The 21194-nt window shown below is 33.7% G+C and overlaps 1 protein-coding gene across 1 annotated transcript in view; it reads right to left on the bottom strand.

The window, feature by feature from the left end:
• LOC133195570 (uncharacterized) overlaps nucleotides 1–21194 on the bottom strand; it is a 37018-nt gene that overhangs the window by 7521 nt on the left and 8303 nt on the right. Inside the window, exons 4-10 of the mRNA XM_061331454.1 lie at nucleotides 16301–16368; nucleotides 14832–14950; nucleotides 14031–14106; nucleotides 10886–11445; nucleotides 8422–8549; nucleotides 8001–8150; nucleotides 7342–7587 (exon numbers count right to left, since the gene is read on the bottom strand). Coding sequence (XP_061187438.1) covers nucleotides 7342–7587; nucleotides 8001–8150; nucleotides 8422–8549; nucleotides 10886–11445; nucleotides 14031–14106; nucleotides 14832–14950; nucleotides 16301–16368 — 1347 coding nt within the window. The remainder of the gene's footprint in view (nucleotides 1–7341; nucleotides 7588–8000; nucleotides 8151–8421; nucleotides 8550–10885; nucleotides 11446–14030; nucleotides 14107–14831; nucleotides 14951–16300; nucleotides 16369–21194) is intronic.

Genomic DNA, 21194 nt, shown 5'->3' with positions numbered 1-21194 from the left:
CAAAAAGTGACAACAGATTAGTCCTAACTGACAGCAGTGACAACATTTCTAACAAAAAGTGACGACAGATTAGTCCTAACTGACAGTATACATGTATGCAGTGACAACATAAGGAATGTTGTTACACTTTAACCCGTACATCTCGGCAAATATTATAATGTAAACAACTCCTTTAAAAACAAATAATATTAGTTGATGGATGTTATCATACAATTTAGTCATAGAAATACACCAATCAAAGAACACTGGTACCATTATTTTCCCCTAAATTAAGCAAATAAGTTATAAACAACTGACTTCACCAGAAAAGTACCAAGTACGGCTATCACACATACTAACACTGTAACTTACTTTGTACTGCTCCGACCCAAACATGTCATCTCTGACAGCACACCTGCCGTAACTCGCGGCGTCTGACTTCCCATTCTGACATTGGTCTCGCTGCTTCTGCTTCATACAACAGACCTTAAGGATGGACATACAGCTTGGCTGGTCCCCCGCCCTCACCCCTGGGACAGACCGAGAGTACCCCTCACAGGTGGAGGAATCTGTGGCATATTTCGTCCCCTCCAGACAGCAAGTCTCTAGTAGTACTTTGTCTATAGCAGCTGTAAAAGAGGTAGCAGCTCTAGAGGTACTGTGAGCTTGCTCACAAAATTACTCCTCAGGCTGCAATATTTTTAAAGTCCCATATATAATTTTCCAAATATGACCTAGAACTTGCCAAAATGACCTTGATAAAAAAGATCACATATCCTCTCATAAGTAGCCTTTGAGTGAAGTATGGACATCTAATGTATCTCCATTAGAAAATTATGGAACTGAATTTTCTGCAAGTGACTTTGAACTTGGCAACTGACCTTAGTCAAGATTATAGCATAATTTCAGCTGAATTTGAAGTTTCAACTTCCAATACTTTTCTATGAGAGAGTAATGAACTTGACACAAACTGAACTTGAGTCAAGGTCATGACATCTTCAGGACATAAGTAATATTTATGTGAAATATAAACTCCAATGGTTTTTCCATTAGAGAGTTATAGACAGGACACAAATTTTACACTTTATCTGTCATTGACCTTGAACTTGCCAAAATGACCTTGATTCAATTCAAGGCTGACCCACAAGTCATATGCAATTCTCCCTCTGTCAACTATCAACTTCCAATTAGTCTCCATTTGCCAGTTATAGACTGGACAAGAAAAATACTTTTTCTGCCAATGACCTCAAATTTGCTAGATTGACCTTGGGTGGTAGTATATGCCTTCAGGTCAAATGCAGTATTTGTGATAAGTATGAGCCTCTAATGTTCTCCATTAGAAGATATGGTCAGAACAGGAATCAAACATATTCCTAAAAGTGGCCTTGTACTTGATACAATGCATTTGACCATGGGTCAAGTTCACAATACACCTTTACGTCATAGTAACCTTTGTATGAGGTATGAACTTCCAATATTTCTCCATAAAGAAGTAGTAGACCGGACAATAATTTAATACTTTTACTGCCAGTGACCTTGAACTTGCCAGAATGACCTTGGTCAAGATCATGACACACCCTTAGGTCATAAACAATCTTTGTACTAATAATATTACTACAAAGATTATTTATGACCTAAGGTTGTATCTAAATAATGAGCTTCCAAGGATTATCCTTTACAATGCCAGGACAAAATGGCATGGAGAAATGGACAGAATGACAGACAGACCAATGGATGATTCCTATATACCTCCCTGCAAAACTTCCTTTGTGGGGTGGGAGGGGTATAATCAAAGTTATTTATTGGGTTCCCTAATTAAAATTACAAAGCTCGACAGAGCTAGGTACTGGCCTACAAACAGGATATTAAGGGCATGAAAACAACTAAGAATTCCACTTGACCTATTTACAGTATATATATGTACTTACTTTCTGCGCAATTATTTTTCAACAAAAAAAAAATATCACAGAGCAAATGAACTTGAACAGCTATTAATGGTTGAATGATACAATATGAACAAAATAGAATTGTTTAAATGTTTAATTCTAAAGAGAATTTTATTATTATTATTATTATTTTTTGAATTTTAAAAATCTTGGTCAAAAGATGTAACCAGTATTTAATATGTATTATTGTAATCAAACAGACGATCCAATTGAAAGCTAAATAAAGCCAGCATACAGTACTGCATTTACTTCAAAATGTCATTGTAGCAAATAAACATTTAAACACATACTTTAAAAGATAAGGAGACTTACCTTGTGAGAGAGAGAACAATCCAATAATAATAAATCCTATCAACATCAGGCTACAATGAGATAAACTTTCTAACATTTTCCTTGAAATAAAACAATTACCCTGATCACCGAGTGTTAATGTGTGCGACAGCGGACGTTAAATATAACATCAATCCCTTTGTTAATTAATATAGTTATACAACAACAAAAAATTCCAGATTACATTGTAGTGATAGCACGAGCACTTCCAGCCACTGACTGATGCTTCAGATGGAGACAGTGATGGTTCTTAAGGCCACAGGGGTGAAGTGACCGAATTTTTCTTACTCTAATATCCTCATAACAAACTTTTTCTCAAAATTTTTATTCCACACAATTAAAAAATCAGGGGGTAAATCCCATAATTGGGTAAGCTGACCTAGGAATGAAATACCTTTGAATACAATGATGACCTTCTTTATAATACACAGACAAGGACTTAGTGTTTAACCCTGCAGGAGCCCAGACAACACTTAAAAGTGAAGAACCACTTCAAATTCTTATTAAAGTTTGTTAGCCGTAGTTTCCTTTTAAGGTCACAGCATGCACTTAGTCAAATATAATCTCCTTAGAATTGTGTACTGGGTAACAGTGAAAGTGTAATAACACTACACAGTGTTACTGCTAAAAATGTCTGAAGTGTGTGGTCAACATTATAAAACCAAATTCCTTTAGTTAAATTACCACCTGTAAACAAATGCTAAAAACAAGTATTCTGAATTTGGGATTTAAAAAATGATAAAAAGGAGGAGAGGCGAAAGTGGCATGATTTGTATGTCTGTAATTTGCTAAAGAATAAAAATTGCTGTTTTCCTGTTACAGCCATTTATACCTCATAGATCAGATCTCATGGGATAAAGAGAAAATAAACTGCAGTTCAGTGACCTTGACATTTCTAGATCCAACAGGATATCTATAAGAAGAGCACTTCTCAAAGAAATAACAGGTTTTATACAAAACAAAAATATGGTAAAAATTACTGGTGATAATGACCTATAGATATTTGTCAAAATTATATCATTCTTTTGATTATAAATGTTAATGAAAGCTTTGATTATCAACATAATCATGTAATACTTTATATCTAGGTGTGTGCGATAAATGTACGACTCTTGAAAAAGTCATATTTGACATACATCAACCACAATTTTATTTAACCACCACGTTGAAAAGAAAATTGCAAATTTACAAACCCTTTCTTTACAATTATAGTCTATTCCTAATACTTTCAGTTTCTAACACTTCAAAGAATCTTGAATCATATTTAAGGATGCATGCTATGAAAATTGCTGCTTGAAACAATGTCAATTTCAAGCTTCATATTAAGACTTATTCAATTATTAAAAAATTCAATTATTAAAGAGTTATTGTTCCTTGCTGAGGAGTGGATATCCTTAAAATCTATTGTATATATAATGTAAACTTTTGTTCCTGATCATTCTGTGTTTCATAAGTAGTCTAACATCAGAACAAACATTTCTGAGTTTAACATTGTGATTTGTTAACAATAATTAATTCTAGAGTCACCTATAAACAAGTTCCTCTGGAGCAATACACTTACTGAAGACAAGTTTATGTATATAAATAACATTAATAAATACTCCAAGTACATTATACAATTAATAACTGCACAAGGGATGTGAACATGTGACATTGTCATTAGATGATCTTCATGAATATCATATTTATTAAATTAGATAAGAAGGTCTTAAAATTAATCGACATAAAAAACTACAATACATTTACATATATAAAAAGAATTAATATGAATTGAACATATATTGATCCATAAATGTCCATCACAAAGTCCTTCAATTAAGTCCCATTTTTCAGCACAAGTATATCCACACATTTCCCCGATTGTTTTGTATTTAATTTTTTAAAATATAAAGCTTTGTAGTTACTGAACAGTCTTTACTACCACACTCACAGTTTAAAATGTTAGGAGACTGAAGAGATAGAAGTAGTGCTTCAATGACAGAGTAGGAAGCACTTCGTCAAAATCCAAATAACAGTCAGGGGCATGATGGAATCAAGTTATTTTTGAAAATAACTTGTTTAGGCTACTTCACTGATTTGATTGTTTTTTGTGCAAAGCTGTAGATTTTTGTGCAAGAGTTCTAATGTGACGTGGGTTAGGGATGAAATTACTGAAATAAGTTATGATTTGTTGAATTTCAGTGTGCTAAATCTTAAAGATAGATTACTTTTACTGTCATGAACCTTTTCCAACTACTATATAACCCAAGTACAGCAGGAATAGAGCTTTCCAGATACCAGTAGGTTTACAATAATGAATAGTGAAGTATCAATAATAGGAATAAATTACTGAAGAAAAGCATAATCAGGGAAAGATAACCCAAAATAATGACATTTAATAACAGAAACAAATTATTTCAAAAATAACTTGTTTCCATGATGCCCTTGACTGAATAAGATGACTTTGGTTTAAGTTGGTTATATCTTTCTTTCATATTACTTTAATTTTACAATTTCACCGTAGTATAAAGTTATTTCAAATCTTAGATTTTACTTTCATCTTTTGACAAAAGAGACACACATAACATACTGTAGTAATCTTCTACACCAGTAAACCTCAGACATTCTACTTCTGACAAAGTCACACATATTCTGAGGTATTTTTAGTTCACCTCAGTCATTTTATTTCTGACAAAGTCACACAAATTCTGAGGTAGAGTCAATTCACATAAACACACTCTTTGACTGTTTATACAACTGTTACATTGCTGTCAGACATCAACTCTTCTTCTTTTCTGTACACTACTGATTTCATCTGTAAACAAACAAGATCAGAACTGAAGCTGCATGTATGTATGAGTGCAGGAGTCTATATCGATTTTCAAGATTTTTTCCCATATGAAGCAACTCCTCCAAATGAGAAATAGTTTAATGCTGTTTGTAATGTGCTAATTCACTGGATAGAAAAATTAGAATAACCTGTGTTGCTTACATCACAATTTGACTTCCATCAACAAGAGGCCTATGGGTACAATGCTCACCCAAATAACTCTAGCCTAGCTGTTCCTCCTAAGATTTTTAAAACATTGTTACATTTCCATGAAAACTGTGACTACATTTCCTGGTCTAAAAGGTCTGTGAATCCACACAGTATGGGGATGCTTCAGTAACATAGCTCTGTAGTTAAGGAGAAGAAAATTCTTGCCCTATATACATGCATTATGTTTAATTTGATTTTGATTTAAGTCAACTCTAACACAGGATCCATAACTTGAAAAACAAAATCCCCACATTTTAGGAATGTTTGAAAATTAATGATTCTATTATACTTTAGAATCTACATTATCTCAAACAGCTTTCACAAAAGTTTCATTTTTTCTGGTCTAGTGGTTCTTAATAAGAAGATTTTTAAGACTTTTTCCCTATATATTTCAATGTAAAACTGATCCCCTATTGTGGCCCAACAATACCCCCAGGGGCCATGATTTTAACAATTTAGAATCTACACAACCTAAAGAATTTTTTCTGGTCCAATGGTTCTTGAGAAGATTTTTCAAGATATATTTTAAAGTAAACTTTTATCCACTATTGTGAACCAACCTATCCCAGTGGGCCATGAATTGTACAATTTAGAATCTACACTATGTCAAGAAGCTCTCACTTAATAAGTTTCATCTCTGGCCCTGTGGTTCTTTTTTAATGACCTCACCCAATTTTTGCCTTTTCTTGATTATCTGCCCTTTGAAAGGGGCTTGGCCCTTCATTTGAATAATTTAGGATTCCCTTAACCCAAGGGCACTTTGGTTAAAATTGGCCCAGTGGCGCTTGAGAAGTCAAAAATGTAAAAAGTTTACAATAAATTAGTCATACAGATTTACAGAAGCTGGAAGGACAGATGAATGCCAGACAGTGGGTTATCAGAAAAGCTCCCTTGAGCTTTCAACTCAGGTGAGCTAAAAAAAATATCAACTGGCTTGACATTACATTTAAATTTTGCACATTTTGAAGGCATTTTTGGAAGGAATTTTTTTTTTAACTTAATGACAGAAAAAATTAAAATATAAGGAATTCATTTAATAGCTAACCAAGTTTTTATTCTCTGGATTTGAACATGTTACACTTTTTTAAATAAACACTTCACAGTTTATAAAGCAAAACAAACCAAACACCTGTTCATTAGATGAAGCAGTTTTTGCCGTTACTTGACTGTATATGTAAGAAACTGCTGTAAAAATTGAGCGATATATTCCATTTTTATTCATTGATTTGAATTATCTTATTAGTGAAAGAGAGGATATTCCTTTCTGACCCTATTAGTGGTATTCTAATACTTTATTTTATTCCCTGTTAGAATATAATTATATAGGATATTCAATGTTTTGTAGTTGGTTATGGAATTTGTTTCAAGAGTAGGAGTTTTTTTCTTCTAAAAATTCATGAGTGTGAAGCATTTTGTCCTCTTTTTTTAACAACAGTTTGTGATGTCAGAGACAAAAGAAAGTCTTTTATTTGTTTCCTCCGTAATTATATACATTTTGTTATTTTTTCTTAATACATGTACAATATATATATACAATTTAAGATCTGTACAGCCTAGCAAAATTATTTTTTAATCACTTTTCTGGCACTTTTAAGGGAATTTTCCTGCATTTTTCAAACACTTTTGGACAATACAATCATGCATTTAAAAAAAAAAAATTGACACAATATACTGCTTGGTTTTTTTTTTTTTAAATTTCTTTAGCTCATTTAGCTTCTCATTTATGTTTTTCTTCCATATTTTCTAAGTCAACAAAACACTTATAAGAAGTAAATCAACACATTTTTTTCTTTCCCTTTTTTCAAATCTTTGCTTCTATAGCAGCTCAAGATCATGTACCATAGAAAAAATTCAAGTACTTGATAAACATGTAAATTTAAGTACTTTTCCATGACCTTTTGCTGTTTAAGCACTTTTCATGGTCTGTTTAAATCCAGAAATTGTTTTTATTTCAAGAGATTTTCAAAATTTTAATATTATGAGGCAGGAATATGCCTTTACCAAATATGGTTCTTTGACCCATTAACAGCATGTACTTTTCTGTTACACTCATTATAGATTTGATACCTGTGTAACTTGTGACCTGGCGTAACTGACCCGTTGCTTTGGTGACAGGGTAGTGATTGGTCATTGTGTTGGGTCGGTTTTGCCCTGAGGAGGATGATTTTGTAGGAGTTCTCCCCCTGGACTCTGAGGTATAGAGTGTCTTACTTCTGTTAAGGTGTTTTTTGCCTGCCCCCTCCGCTGCTGTGTGTTCACTGAATGGATCTATGCTCTCTATATCTAGTGAGTTGTTCCAAAGATCTGTGTCCTCTAAAAAAAATTACAGTAAATCACCACATCTGAGCAACATTACAAAATGAGGACCCAATACCTGACCTCTGAACTCTGATCTGACCTTATCAGACTGAGGCCAACAACCAAGGTCAGGTCACTGAAGGGTCAGTAAATGGTAATGCTCTTTTTTTTTATATATATTAAGAGGGGTTATAAACTGTTTGATTTTACTCAAAACAATTCTGAAAAATTTACATCTTGAATGTATTTATTTGTAATAGTTTTCTAACCATCTACATTCAAAATTTAAATTTGAATTACATCTGATTTCTAGTGTCAGTGAGTTTTTTTTCTAGATAACTGAGAAATAAAAATAGTTATCATGGATCATGATTTACTAAACATTGATGACTGCAAACAAAAAAAAAACTTAAGTTATATGTATGTACCAAAGTTTTCCTCTGGGAGGAGCTCTGGTTGATTTGGGGAGGGTTCTGAGCTGCTCTGTGGCCGTGACTTTGGAATGACCTTGGGACTGGAGGCATGGATTGGAGGACCAAGGCCATTAAAGGCTGGAGTGGAGGTCGCCACAGGAGGCCCTATAATAAGGGAAAAACAAATTTATCAAGAAACTCACACACACCCCTTTCCTTTCAAGAGAAAAGTTACAGAGAAGAAACAATTCAAGCTTTAAAAACATGTAACACAGTACAATATTACAGACTTGAAATGATAATATTCCAGAAACTGTAATCAGTAATGAATAAAATGATGACTACTATGAGATACAATTTAAAACTATCCCTAATCACTGATAATGATAAGAACAACCTGCAACTTCACTAGAATATTGTCTTCATCAGTGATTACCTATTATATTTATGGCTGTATTGTCCGTCTGTTTGACTGTTAGCCTCTGTTTGAACTCCTGCTGCTTTTGATGTTGTCGTTGTAATCTCTCTTGCTTGGCTTTGAGATCTTCCTTGTCCCCATCCTTACTGTAGAAATAAATCAAACAACTCCTAAATACCTTAACATATTGAATGAAAATTTCTGCAGAAACCCAATTTTGTTGCAATTTTGACAAAATGTAACAGAATAAAATCATTAAAATCGGTTATTGCAGATCACAAAATTTTACATAACTTTATTTTTCTTTCTGAGATTGTTGTTTGTATATAATCTTGATGAATGGAAATATATGTGAGAATGAAAATTAAGGGAGCAGATGGTCTTGTGTAATTACATGAAAGTAAGAGTTCTCATAAATAAAATGTTACATTACAGTCTGAATGAAATCACATAGATGGCAAAAGCATTTATTAAGAATGCCAACTTCTAAGTATAAAATTGCAAACAAATTTTGAGAAACAGAAAATTTACTCATCATAAAGAATGTACAAGTATATATTTTTAATGAGTCTACCTAAGGCCAACAATAAAAAATGATTTTTTTGATGTACTCCGACCGACCCATCAAAATTGCCCCTACTCAATCATTTTTTTTAATATTTGGATTTTTATTTTATTTTTTTTCCAGTTTCCAGGAAAATAGACATTGTTTCATTTTAAAAGTTTATAATTTATCTAAGAGGCTTTTTCAGTTGAATGTTTTAAAGCAATAAATATTAAATCTGTCTTGTCCTGTGTATTATGAAAGCATCAATAAATCTTAAGTCTGTGTTTTTAAATACAATAATCGATTTGTTAGATACTATCAAAAAAAAAAAAACCTAACACCCCCCCCCCCCCCCAAAAAAAAACTGCCTACCTACCCACCTTGAAAAATGTGGGTCAGAGAACATCAAACAAAAATATTTTTAATGATGGCCTAAATGACACTTTTTAGTCCATGTGCACTCAGTACTACTATTTTCATTATAAATTATAAGGAAATGTAAGGCAGGTACAATATAGCAGTACTTAGATCTGTACATGTCCCAAGGTAAGAATCTCTGTGGTGTACTCTCAAATGAATTGCAAAAGGATCAACTGAACACTGGGTAATTTTAGGATCAACTGACACATGACAGCAGAATTATATATTTTCGAAATTTACCATATGTTACAGGGCTTTCAAAAAGGGGTGACTGTCACAATCAATATTTAATCCTGATTATTGTTCTATTTATGTTTATGATTTTTACTTATTTTTCCTTTACGGGACCTCTTTATTTTGTTACCTTTAATGAATCTCAAATTTAGAAATTGCAGGCATTGGTCAGTTATGGCCTATTGTATTTGGAGTATTTAAATCGCTGCATTGCTGACCACGTAGCCAGGGTCCACGTTTTCATACTTTTTACATGCTTGACGCACAATCCAAGATGTGTAGATAGGTAGTTTTTACAACAGTAACCATTTCTCCATGAGGGGTAAGTTAAATTTTCTTATTATTTAGTATTTTGATATTGCATTAAGATTTGTTAACTTTGTAAGAAAACGGGTTAAGTAATGTTTTTGTTACTGTTTACGCATACAAGTTTTGCTGAGTAGAGTTACTCATGCGTGTAATGTTCTGGTTTTGTCCATGTACTAAGTTATGTACACACGCAGTGTATTTTGTTTTTTGCCGCTTATACAGTCGGTGTCGTGGGTTTAGTTGTTCAAACCACTTGTGTTAAGAAATTGTGTATTCTTAACGCTGTCTACATATATAACAGTGTTTGGTTAGATTTACTGTTTGTATGGTGTGCCATTTGTGCAATGATAGTCAATGGTGACTAGTTTTATTTAAGGTATACGTAACCTGTGACTTAAAAATGTTATTTAATTTAAAGGTTCCTGATATAATCCTGATAATATCTAGTCAAGTGTGTGTTGGCAATGATGTTCAACAGACTGGAGACCCACTGGAGCCAGTTGGTGGGAGTCCATCGTGAAACAGGGTGTGTCTGGACGTGGTTGTGAGCGAACACCAGGATGACGTGGATTGAAAGAGACTTTTAAGATACACATATTGTAAATTATAACTGTATAAATATGGTGTAAATATTGTTCATACTGATTGTATATATAGATAAAAAAATTGTAAATAGAAGAAAAAAAATTTTGTTGTGTCTGACTGAACAGAACACGATGGCTGTCGGCTGGGAGGCGATTTATCCCCATTTCAATGATCAGAATTCACTGCTTCAAATTTCATTACTGGCAAAATAAACTAAGGGAAATAATTCTAAAACAATCTCTTCAAATGGATTAATTTATCTCTTTGTTTCAAAATTTTTGAAAGCCCTGGATAAATGTTGATCATAAATTTAGTTAAACAGTCATGAATGTGCAATTAACCATTTATAATGTTTCTAGGATCCTGTAATATGACAGCTATAAATACCTGGCTGCAGTATTAACTGGTTCACTTTCTACTCTCTGGGTGGACTGGGTCCTCTTGTGTCTGAGATTCATTCCTGTCCCCACACCATGATTTAGGGGTAGTGACCCCCTCCTGACAAACTCCTGAGGGGGTGGATCCTCCTCCTTTTGAAGCACCAGCTCCGCTGAAACCCACTCTGACTTAATACCCACTTCTTGGTCCCGGGGGTTAACATTCTCCTTACTGGGTAAGCTCTGCCTCCCCGTCACACGAATATTCTCAATATTTGTCGATACTCTTGTTGTCTCTCGTGAAGTGATGTTTTTAGTTAAATTTTCATTTGGCGAGTTACTTGTGGTGGCTGTTATATTGTCTCTAGATCCAATCCCTGTGTCTCTGGAATCTGTTGTCTGATTGGTTGTTGATACCATATTAAGATTTCTAGCAAGGTTTTGATTGGTCTGATCAGAAGCTAGTTTGTGATTGGACAGTCTTCTGATATTAGTGGATTTCCTGGCTTGTTCTATTGCCACATCTTGGTCTGTCCTCCTCATTTCTTCTAGATCATACACTCTAGCTGTCTGCAAGTAAAGATCGAATCATACACTCTAGCTGTCTGCAAGTAAAGATCGAATTTAAAAAAGCATATAAGAATTATTTCTAATTGAAGAAAAGTAGTGACTGAGATTTTAAGTGCATGAGATGTCAAATCAGTGGTAGAACAGTGGTTTACTTTTCCTTATTCAAGTCTGAAATGTCATTTTAATATTGTTCAACATACAATGTAGGTAATCACAGACTATATGTAACTTGACAAAAATAATCTAGAAGATAGTCAGTCTTAATGTTCAAACTAGAAATATGTCCATAGGACATGAATGCCCCGCCAAGGGTATATTAGTAATGCAACATTTTAACACAAATTGAGAAAAGTGAGGTAAAGGTCAAAGGAAAGGTCAAGGTCAAAAAATATTGCTGCAGTTGAATAGCTCTCATCAGTATGTATCAGCATATGACGTTTGATTCAGAAACTAATTTAAGAAAAGTGAGGTCAAGATCAAAGGAAAGGTCAAGATCAAAAATGTTGATGTAGTTGAAAAGGTTACATCAGTATGTATTAGCATATGAAGTTTGATGAAAATATTATGAATGGTTTCTTTAAAACTGTGCTAAACACTAATTTAAGAAAAGTGAGGTCAAGGTCAAAGGAAAGGTCAAGGTCAAAAAATATTGATGCAGTTGAATAGCTCTCATCAGTATGTATCAGCATATGAAGTTTGACACTAATTTAAGAAAAGTGAGGTCAAGGTCAAAGGAAAGGTCAAGGTCAAAAAATGTTTATGCAGTTGAAAAGGTTACATCAGTATGTGTTAGCATATGAAGTTTGATGAAAATATTATGAATAGTTTCTTTAAAACTGAGCTAAACACTAATTTAAGAAAAGTGAGGTCAAGGTCAAAGGAAAGGTCAAGGTCAAAAAATATTGATGCAGTTGAATAGCTCTCATCAGTATGTATCAGCATATGAAGTTTGACACTAATTTAAGAAAAGTGAGGTCAAGGTCAAAGGAAAGGTCAAGGTCAAAAAATGTTGATGCAGTTGAATAGCTCTCATCAGTATGTATCAGCATATGAAGTTTGATAACACTATCTTGAATGGTATCTTTAAAACTGAGCTAAAAACTTATTTAAGAAAAGTGAGGTCAAGGTCAAAGGAAAGGTAAAGGTAAAAAATATTGATGCAGTTGAATAGCTCTCATCAGTATGTATCAGCATATGAAGTTTGTTAAAAATATCTTGAATGGTTTCATTAAAACAGAGCTAAACATTAATTTAAGAAAAGTGAGGTCAAGGTCAAAATAAAGGTCAAGGTCAAAAAAATGTTGATGCAATTGAATAGCTTACATCAGTATGTATCAACATATGAAGTTTGATTACACTATCTTGAATGGTATCTTTAAAACTGAGCTAAACACTAATTTAAGAAAAGTGAGGTCAAGGTCAAAGGAAAGGTCAAGGTCAAAAAATGTTGATGCAGTTGCATAGCCCTCATCAATATCTATCAGCATATGAAGTTTGATAAAAATATCTTGGATAGTTTCTTTGAAACTGAGCTTTGAACAGAGCTAAACGCAAAGTGTGACGGAAGGACAGACGGAAGGACAGAAGGACGGAAGGACGGAAGGACGGAAGACGGACATGACAAACACTATATGCCCCGGCCATATTCATGGCGGGGCATAATAAATGTTCTGGTAAAGTGCACCTGTAGATGCTAATTTTTTGCAAGTTTGGTATAAGTAGGTTTTATAGTTACTTGGGGATGGACCTGGTCCAGAAACTTGTACTATTCAATCATCTAGTAAATGTCAGTCAGATGCCGCATCAGAAGCAAGTCTAGAAGTGTACATCCATTAATGTATCATCCATGCAAGTTTGGTCACCACAGGGTTGATAGTTACCTAAGAATGGGCTTGCTCTAAAAAATCTTACCCTATGCAATGATATGGAAAAGGTATGTCAGATCCATGTCAGAAGCATATGAGGTATAGTCATCCCTGAATACATCATCCATGCATATAATACAACCTTCCTTAATAAGACGACAGATGAAGATATGGTGTTAAGCAGTTTGAAGACATTGGGTGTCTACAATGTGTGTGTCTACAATGTGCGTGTCTACAACGTGTGGGTGTCTACAATGTGTGCATCTACAATGTGTGGGTGTCTACAATGTGTGTGTCAAACTCTACAATGCGTGGGTGTCTACAATGTGGGGATGTCTACAATGTGGCTTAGACAAGAAATGTTATAATCAAGTGTTTTACAGAGTGAGATAAAGGTATACTCCCTTGTCACACGATATAGTACAAGTGTGGCCTCACTACAGTAAAACATGCTTATAGCATGTATTATAATAGTGAATACATTTATAATGAATTCACACTTACAGTGAAGTGATTTTCATTCCCTGTGGGCTTAAATCATATTGCAAAATTAACAAATATGATAATGAATTACTTTTATCACTTGTCCCTGGCATTTCCCTATAAACATTTTTTACTGTATCTACATATACAACTTACAACCATTTTATATCTTATTACTGTACAGTTTTTGAAAAGTGGAAGTTAAATTTAATCAAACCCTGTATTGTGTATACTCACTGGTTTAGGGGCTCTGTTGATGCACTTCAGATAATCTCTGTCTGCTAGGCAGTTACCCATTGAGTTCCCAAAACTCCTACATAGATATATTTTAATCCATAAACTACAATCACGTACAATGTTTATCTTAATGATGAGGGTAAATGCATTATAATCATGATAATGTTTCAAACATAGTGAAGTACAAATATACCTCATACAAAGTTTAGATTTGTGGGTTAATTATCTTCTAAAGAGAACACCTTTTCTCCTTTCTACATGTACATGCTTGTTTGACTGTATACTTAACCTTAGTTAGCTATGTACTTAAACATGAAAATTTTACCATGTGTAAGCCTTATTACAATTCTGCCATAGTTTTTTTTTTTTTTTTAATTTCTTGGATCAAACCTTTTTTCAGGGGAATCGGGAAAAAAAAAATGAAAAATACGATAGATTTAGCCTTAAACTAATCCTAATTTTTGAAGAAAAAAAATCCCTAATCCAAGAAATAAAAAAAAAAAAACAAAAAACATGGCCGTATTGATTTTTTGAAATATTCATTTACTGAATTCATGATCACGAAATAGGGATTGATTATGAGGTGCTATAATTACTGGACATCTGAGAGGTTTGAGATTCAATACCCATTTGATTCTCTCCTTGAATGCCCATATGAGCTACTCCTTTGAGTGACCACTTGAACTCCCTTGAGTACGCCCTTGAGTGCCTGCTTGAACTACTCCCTTGAGTGCCCACTTGAACTACTCCTTTGAGTGCCTGCTTGAACTACTCCCTTGAATGCCCGCTTGAACTACTCACTTGAGTGCCCGCTTGAGCCCATCAGTAACAGCCTCTTTTCTTGCTTTCTCTAGGGACAGAGCCTTGGATTTCATTCCTTCACTTACTCCATATCCAATGTCTTCATGGAACACACCATCCTACCAAAAAATTAAACCTTTCTACAATAAATTAAAAAAAAAATAAGCTGAGAATGCTTAGATGCTGAAGGGTCTTGTTTGAGTGTTGTTCAGAGTTCTCCTGAGGTCTCGTTACTCGGTTACATGTAGAATGAAATACAAATACATGTGTACCAGGAGTCTATATTGACTTAGGACAAGATTAGTGACAATATATTCCAGACATAAGTTGATTTTTCTGTCACTTGTCCACATGGACAAGTGAGAAAAAATATGAAGAGCTCTGCTTCTTTCAGTATTTTTGGGAAGTTCTACTGTAATAGAGGTTTTTGCAGAAAAGAGGGGAGGGGTTTTGTCAATTTTATCAATGAAAAGCATGACTGTTTTTACTTGGGAGTTCTTTTCAAATATATGTATACCTTAAATGACAAAGTTTGTTATTTTTAAGAAAATCATGCAAAGAGCAGGGTTTGACATTAAGGCACATCCGACAGACCCAGTCTAGTAAATGAGTAGTCTGGTTGTGTAAAAGGTACGTGAACTAGACCGACTGGTCGTGTGGCTAAAATGACTGTTAAATTCTAAAACCTTATGAAGACTTTTTTTATTTGTCTAATTGTAAACACAGCCAACACTCTGTAAAGAAAAGAAAACTTCCCAACATAACACAATCTCTGTTTTTAGCTGGGCTGTAATAGACAAGTCCCGGTCAAAACTAGCTTGGTTCAATATCAGTTGGTATAAATAGTTACCGAATAATGTATTCTTTAATTACTCAATTAATATTTAGAAAAATTATTTTATTAACATTTGTTGAATGTTCTTTAATGCGTATAATATTTGCATGATCCAATTAACCTGATTCAATTGGCTGTGACCTATCGAACAGTCTATCAAAATATATCTTTATGACCATGTGTGAGAGATCATGATGCCTTTATTAAAGTTTGATTTCAAAAATTATCCTAGTAAAATTAGCAGGTTATAAAGAGGAGTAAATTTGCAAGTTTGGTCAGGGCTAGTGATTTCATGGTCAGGGCTAGTGATTTCATGGTCAGGGCTAGTGATTTCATGGTTAGGGCTATAGCTTAGTGATTTTATGGTTAGGGATAGTGATTTTATGGTCAGAGCTAGTGATTTTATGGTCAGGGCTTGTAAAAGTAGTCCAACTGGTCTAACGCCTTGGCTTTTATATTTCAAATCAACATTTAGAGACTGTGGAGGTTATCCTGCAACATTCACAAAAATGCGAACTTTATTTCTTAAATATCACTACAGCAATCTTTATGATTAAAGTGCTTGCAACTTTAAACCAAGTAACAGCAAAATATTTTGATTAGCGAACGAATCTGAATACTGTCACAGACAAACCTTGAGCTGTACTTTGACAAATGCACTGACTCCTACATAATATCTCCCTCCACTATGGTCAACAAAGTCTACAAGAAAAAAGTACATATATGAAATATATATATATATATATATATATATATATATATATATATATATATATATATATATATATATATATATATATATATATATATATATATATATATATACAATGTATTTATCAAAGACCTTAATATATTTAAAACAAATGCCTTATTTATTTTATATGTTTTATTCGAGTTGGCAGGTATTGTCCACAGTGGTCTACACAACAGTGGGGCAGCCGGCAAACTGGCACATCCCCCAACATCAACAATTAAGTTGTGCCCTCCCTGACGGGAAAAGTAGCACGCTGGGTTGACCTCAATCGTGCTACGGACACATTTCAACACAAATTATCTTTAATTATATTAATTATAATTAATTATATCAATTATATTACATAATTTTGCTTTAGATTTACTCTATATGAGATATAATTTTCAAAGTCAACATCACATATATCAACATCAACCATCACATATATCAACATCAAGCACAACAAGTCAAGAATATAAATAGTTCAATGGTTAAATTGAAGGTGACGATTTCGCCACATGGGCATCGCAGGTGCCCACCGCCACCTGGTGGGGGTAGGCAGCTTCAATTTAACCACCCACCGTGGACCCCTAGCCTACTCAAAACCCTCAGCACCCCACCCACTGTGAATACCACTATCTCATTGTCTCCACTACTCACTGTATCTTCAATACAAGATTAAATCAATTCTTTTCAGCCATCCCTGCTGTATTTAAGATAAATGATCTGGTTTCCCTACAAATTAAGTGTGCCTGAGAACAACCCACCCCCTCCCTGGAATCTTGTACAAGTTTATGTTAATTCTGCTTTGGGTCTTTTTATTACCCTGATATTTTTAGTAACAACAGGCTATTTTTACTGAGGCATGAATAGGAACTAAACTAGTCTGGTGTAAGAAAATATGTAAATAATATCAATCTCTAATCCCCACTCACCCTATTCTTGTATTTTTATTTATTTGTTTATTCATTTATTTATTTTTAAAGTCATTTGAAAAGTTGTAAACTACTTCCAGCTGAGATTGCAAACAAGTAATAATTAAACAAGCACAAATCCTCTTTAACCCCCCCCCCCCCCCTACTTTTCCCATCTGCATATGGCTGCAGTTCCTGCATTGTTGACAATGTTGCAATGACAAAATTTTAAGTGTTATCACATTCCCACTTTGTAAAGAGATTAAGGGATACCTATCTCCCTGCTATCTTTATTACCTAATCTGGAAAACCATTTTTGCTCAACAGCAGCTGCGCTGGTTCTAAAGGAATAAGGTCATACCACTTATTTTTGAAACCAAGCTCTGCCAAAGCCTCTCCATTTAAAATTGATTAAAACATATACTAATTATCTTCCAACCCAAGAGACACAATGGAGGACTATGAAATGTTAATAATTTCCAAAGTATTTGTAGATGTATATGTACTGCACCGGACATGAAGTACCTATATGACTAAATTCTATATTCCAGACCCTTGCCCAGCTGGTACTCTCTCAAAATCTGCATCTTATCACCTTAAACTTCTTACTTCAGGAATTCTGAAACTGTAACATTAATTAGAATGGGTTACCCCCATCCCTCACCCCAAGGCCAAAATATGGTTAAGACTAGGTTGGGGGAAAAATATATGGACTTAAATCTGTTTTAAAGTTGTAAATATGCATAATTATATGAAGGCCAGCATACAAATTAATTGTCCAAGTATGAGCTAAGGCAATGGCAACCTATCCTTTATTTAATACCCTAAAATGCTGGGGAAGTCTTGCTAAAATGAATCTTTAACTCCTTCAGATTTGCATTGTACCCACCAGCTGATACATAGATGTAAACTATATATGCATTGATGATGCATCTGAATCACCTTCGACATTAATATATAAACATAATTATAAAAGTACATGTATGCTAACTGCTTAGTTGAGGGGTGTACACCAATGACATATATGTAATTGGCAATTGGGTTTGAACTGACATTTTTCAATGGAGAAATGCCCATTAAATATATGCATGATATGTGTCTGCAGTTTTTGTAGAATTGCTGTCTTTAAAAAAAACAGTAGCCTCATTTGGGACAACATACAAAACATTGCAGGAAATGGATCAGATTCTATTCAATTCAGGTCTGTGGAACAATATATGTCTAACACCCCTCTCCCTTCAACCCCAAGAATTTGCATCTGCTTGCAAAGCAGATTAATAGTAAATCTTACCTTATGCTCAGTTTTTTATGTTTTATATTTCATGATGAATAAAACCAGTTTCCCAAACATATCACCTTTTGTGAGTTTAAGAACCGTGAATTAAATTTTGAACTAAAGCAATTTTTTTTTTTTTCCCGAGTTAAATTACAAATCTTTTAATTTTCCCACTTAGAGACACAACAGAAACCATCAATGACCAAAAATTAGGCCCAAATTTTACATAATGTTTTATTATAGCCCCCCCCCCCCCAACTGCTTGACCATTGATCAATGCTCCTTTCCAACCAAAACACAGAAGATTCACATCCACAGCCCTGTCCCAATATGCCTGCATTGACTGTAACAATTAAGGAACCCTATAATTTATTCATTTGTCAAAACTAAGTTACTCGACGAGTAAAATTGTAAAAGGTCAGGAAATTTAAGTTGCATAATCATATTTTAAGGTTAACTTACCCTCTGATAAGACAGATAACTCAATGGATTAAATGTGAATATTTCTAATAAACTTGTCAAGTTACAATGTCTTTTGTGACAATTTTATCCTGAAGCTATGCTGAAATTATCTGCATTTCATTTTACCTATTTATTTATTTATTTATTTTTATTTATTTACTAAGACTTGTATTTGTAGAATTTTATTTATATTTGAACCTAAAAGGCCCTTGTGTGCCTAAAAATATCAAACAAGACCAGAAGCTTTTATTACATTGAAAGAAAACTCCCATGATGAAATTAGTTCCTACATGTAAAATCAAACACTTTCCCAAACCTAAACAAGAAATATTCTATATAATTTGATAATAATGTAAGTTTATTTGAGTTTTTGAGGTTAAGTTGAGAAGGTACAAAACTTTTACTTAACACAACTCTATAAATTTATGTATCATACCCAAGGGGCATTAGGGTGCAGGAGAGAGAGGACAATAAACATGTTATCATTAAACCTTCACTCAATTAAAGTACAGGCTCTATCAGAGAAGTTCATGATTATGCAAGGTGGATACAGTTTTGAAAATGACCCTATAGCCTGAACCTCCTTGATTTCCTTTATAATCTTTACTTAACCAATGAGCAGACACAGAATATATATCTGAAATGTGTCTTTGATCCCATCTTAATTAATCTGAACCCATTTGATATCCCGACAACCAAAACAGTAGCTAGCCTTGATAGAATTTGAGTTATCAAAAAACATGGGGAATCCTATCTACCCTAACTGGTGAACAATTGTGTTTTTAAATTGCAATACCCTTCTATTATTGGTCTGGTGGAGGCTGAAATTGTCCTCCTTGTCAAGCCCTACAAGAGATGTGATATCCTGATAGGTGAGGATGCTGCTGGCTCAAATCTGACTGTATTGTGGATTTGGACAATGTACAATTCAACTTAGGGTGCCCATGCCCCCATTTTAAACAGCTGAATTGCTCATTGTAATGCTTCCATCCAACTGATATTTAAGTCTCAAATATATTAAGTCATCATTCATGCATTCATTTTTACCTACCTAGAGTTTTGCCACTACATGTGACAACAGTAAATATGTTGTACAATAATACACATCTACTTCATGTTTTATTCATATGCATATTATAATGCATTATTGTAATACAACATTTTAAAGCACAACAACTTGCTCTGCATGTATTTTACTTTCCATGATTTTATATCATAATTAATTACTGCATTTGTATACAAATGTATCTTTTCCATGCCTCTAGGGGAGGGGGGGGGGGGGGTTGATTGGAAATTAACTATTATCTATATATACACTTAAAAATACAGTACTTCCCTTTGTGAATTCAGCTATATAACATTTGGATGCACTGCAATATATTTACTGTATTTAATTAATTTTCAATCTGTATTTATTTACTTACTGCTTTAAAGGTACAGGGTAGCACTATCCTTGTACAATAACTTTTTTTTTGTCACTAAATGTTTTCAAGTATTAAATTAATAAATATATATAACAAATCTATGTTACAGAAGCCACTGTGAGAATAATATGGATATTCCTCTAAATATTGTGGTCAAGGAACATAAGTATCTAAATATCCGATACGTTTTTGACCTTGATGAAGGGTACCGAATAAATTTGAAGTTTAATTATCATCATTTTCACGCTGGCTCTTTTTTTAAGATAGTTCAACTACGTAACATTTTCTTTATTCAAAATCTGTCGCTGAAATTGGTTATTGCCATTGTTATCCCATGTAACATGTGCCAGTACAATGGAAGGACGGTGTGTCAAATCGATCCGTTTCCATCCAATCAAATATTCGCCATCGAGCGATATAATTGTCAATCAAATAATTAATGATACTTATTTTGACTGAAAATTAACTTTAAAAAACAGAACCCGGAAACATAGTGACTAAGTACCGACACTGTATGGGTGGATAGCAAAATTCCGACTTTACTCAATCATCAGTTTCTCGCAAAATAAGAGACAAGTGATGACATTAATAACAGGGTAGAGCTTTGATAACGACGCATATTGTGAGACGAGCTCAAATATGCGGTAATATATGTATATATATATATATATATATATATATATATATATATATATATATATATATATATATATGTAAGA

Source organism: Saccostrea echinata, unplaced genomic scaffold (genome assembly GCF_033153115.1).
Source record: "Saccostrea echinata isolate AGI-Se365-2 ecotype Australia unplaced genomic scaffold, CSIRO_AGI_Sech_v1 ptg000029l, whole genome shotgun sequence".
In the NCBI taxonomy this organism is placed as follows: domain Eukaryota; kingdom Metazoa; phylum Mollusca; class Bivalvia; order Ostreida; family Ostreidae; genus Saccostrea; species Saccostrea echinata.
The sequence above is the reverse complement of the archived record's forward strand: the minus strand, read 5'-3'. Positions and strand labels throughout refer to the sequence as shown.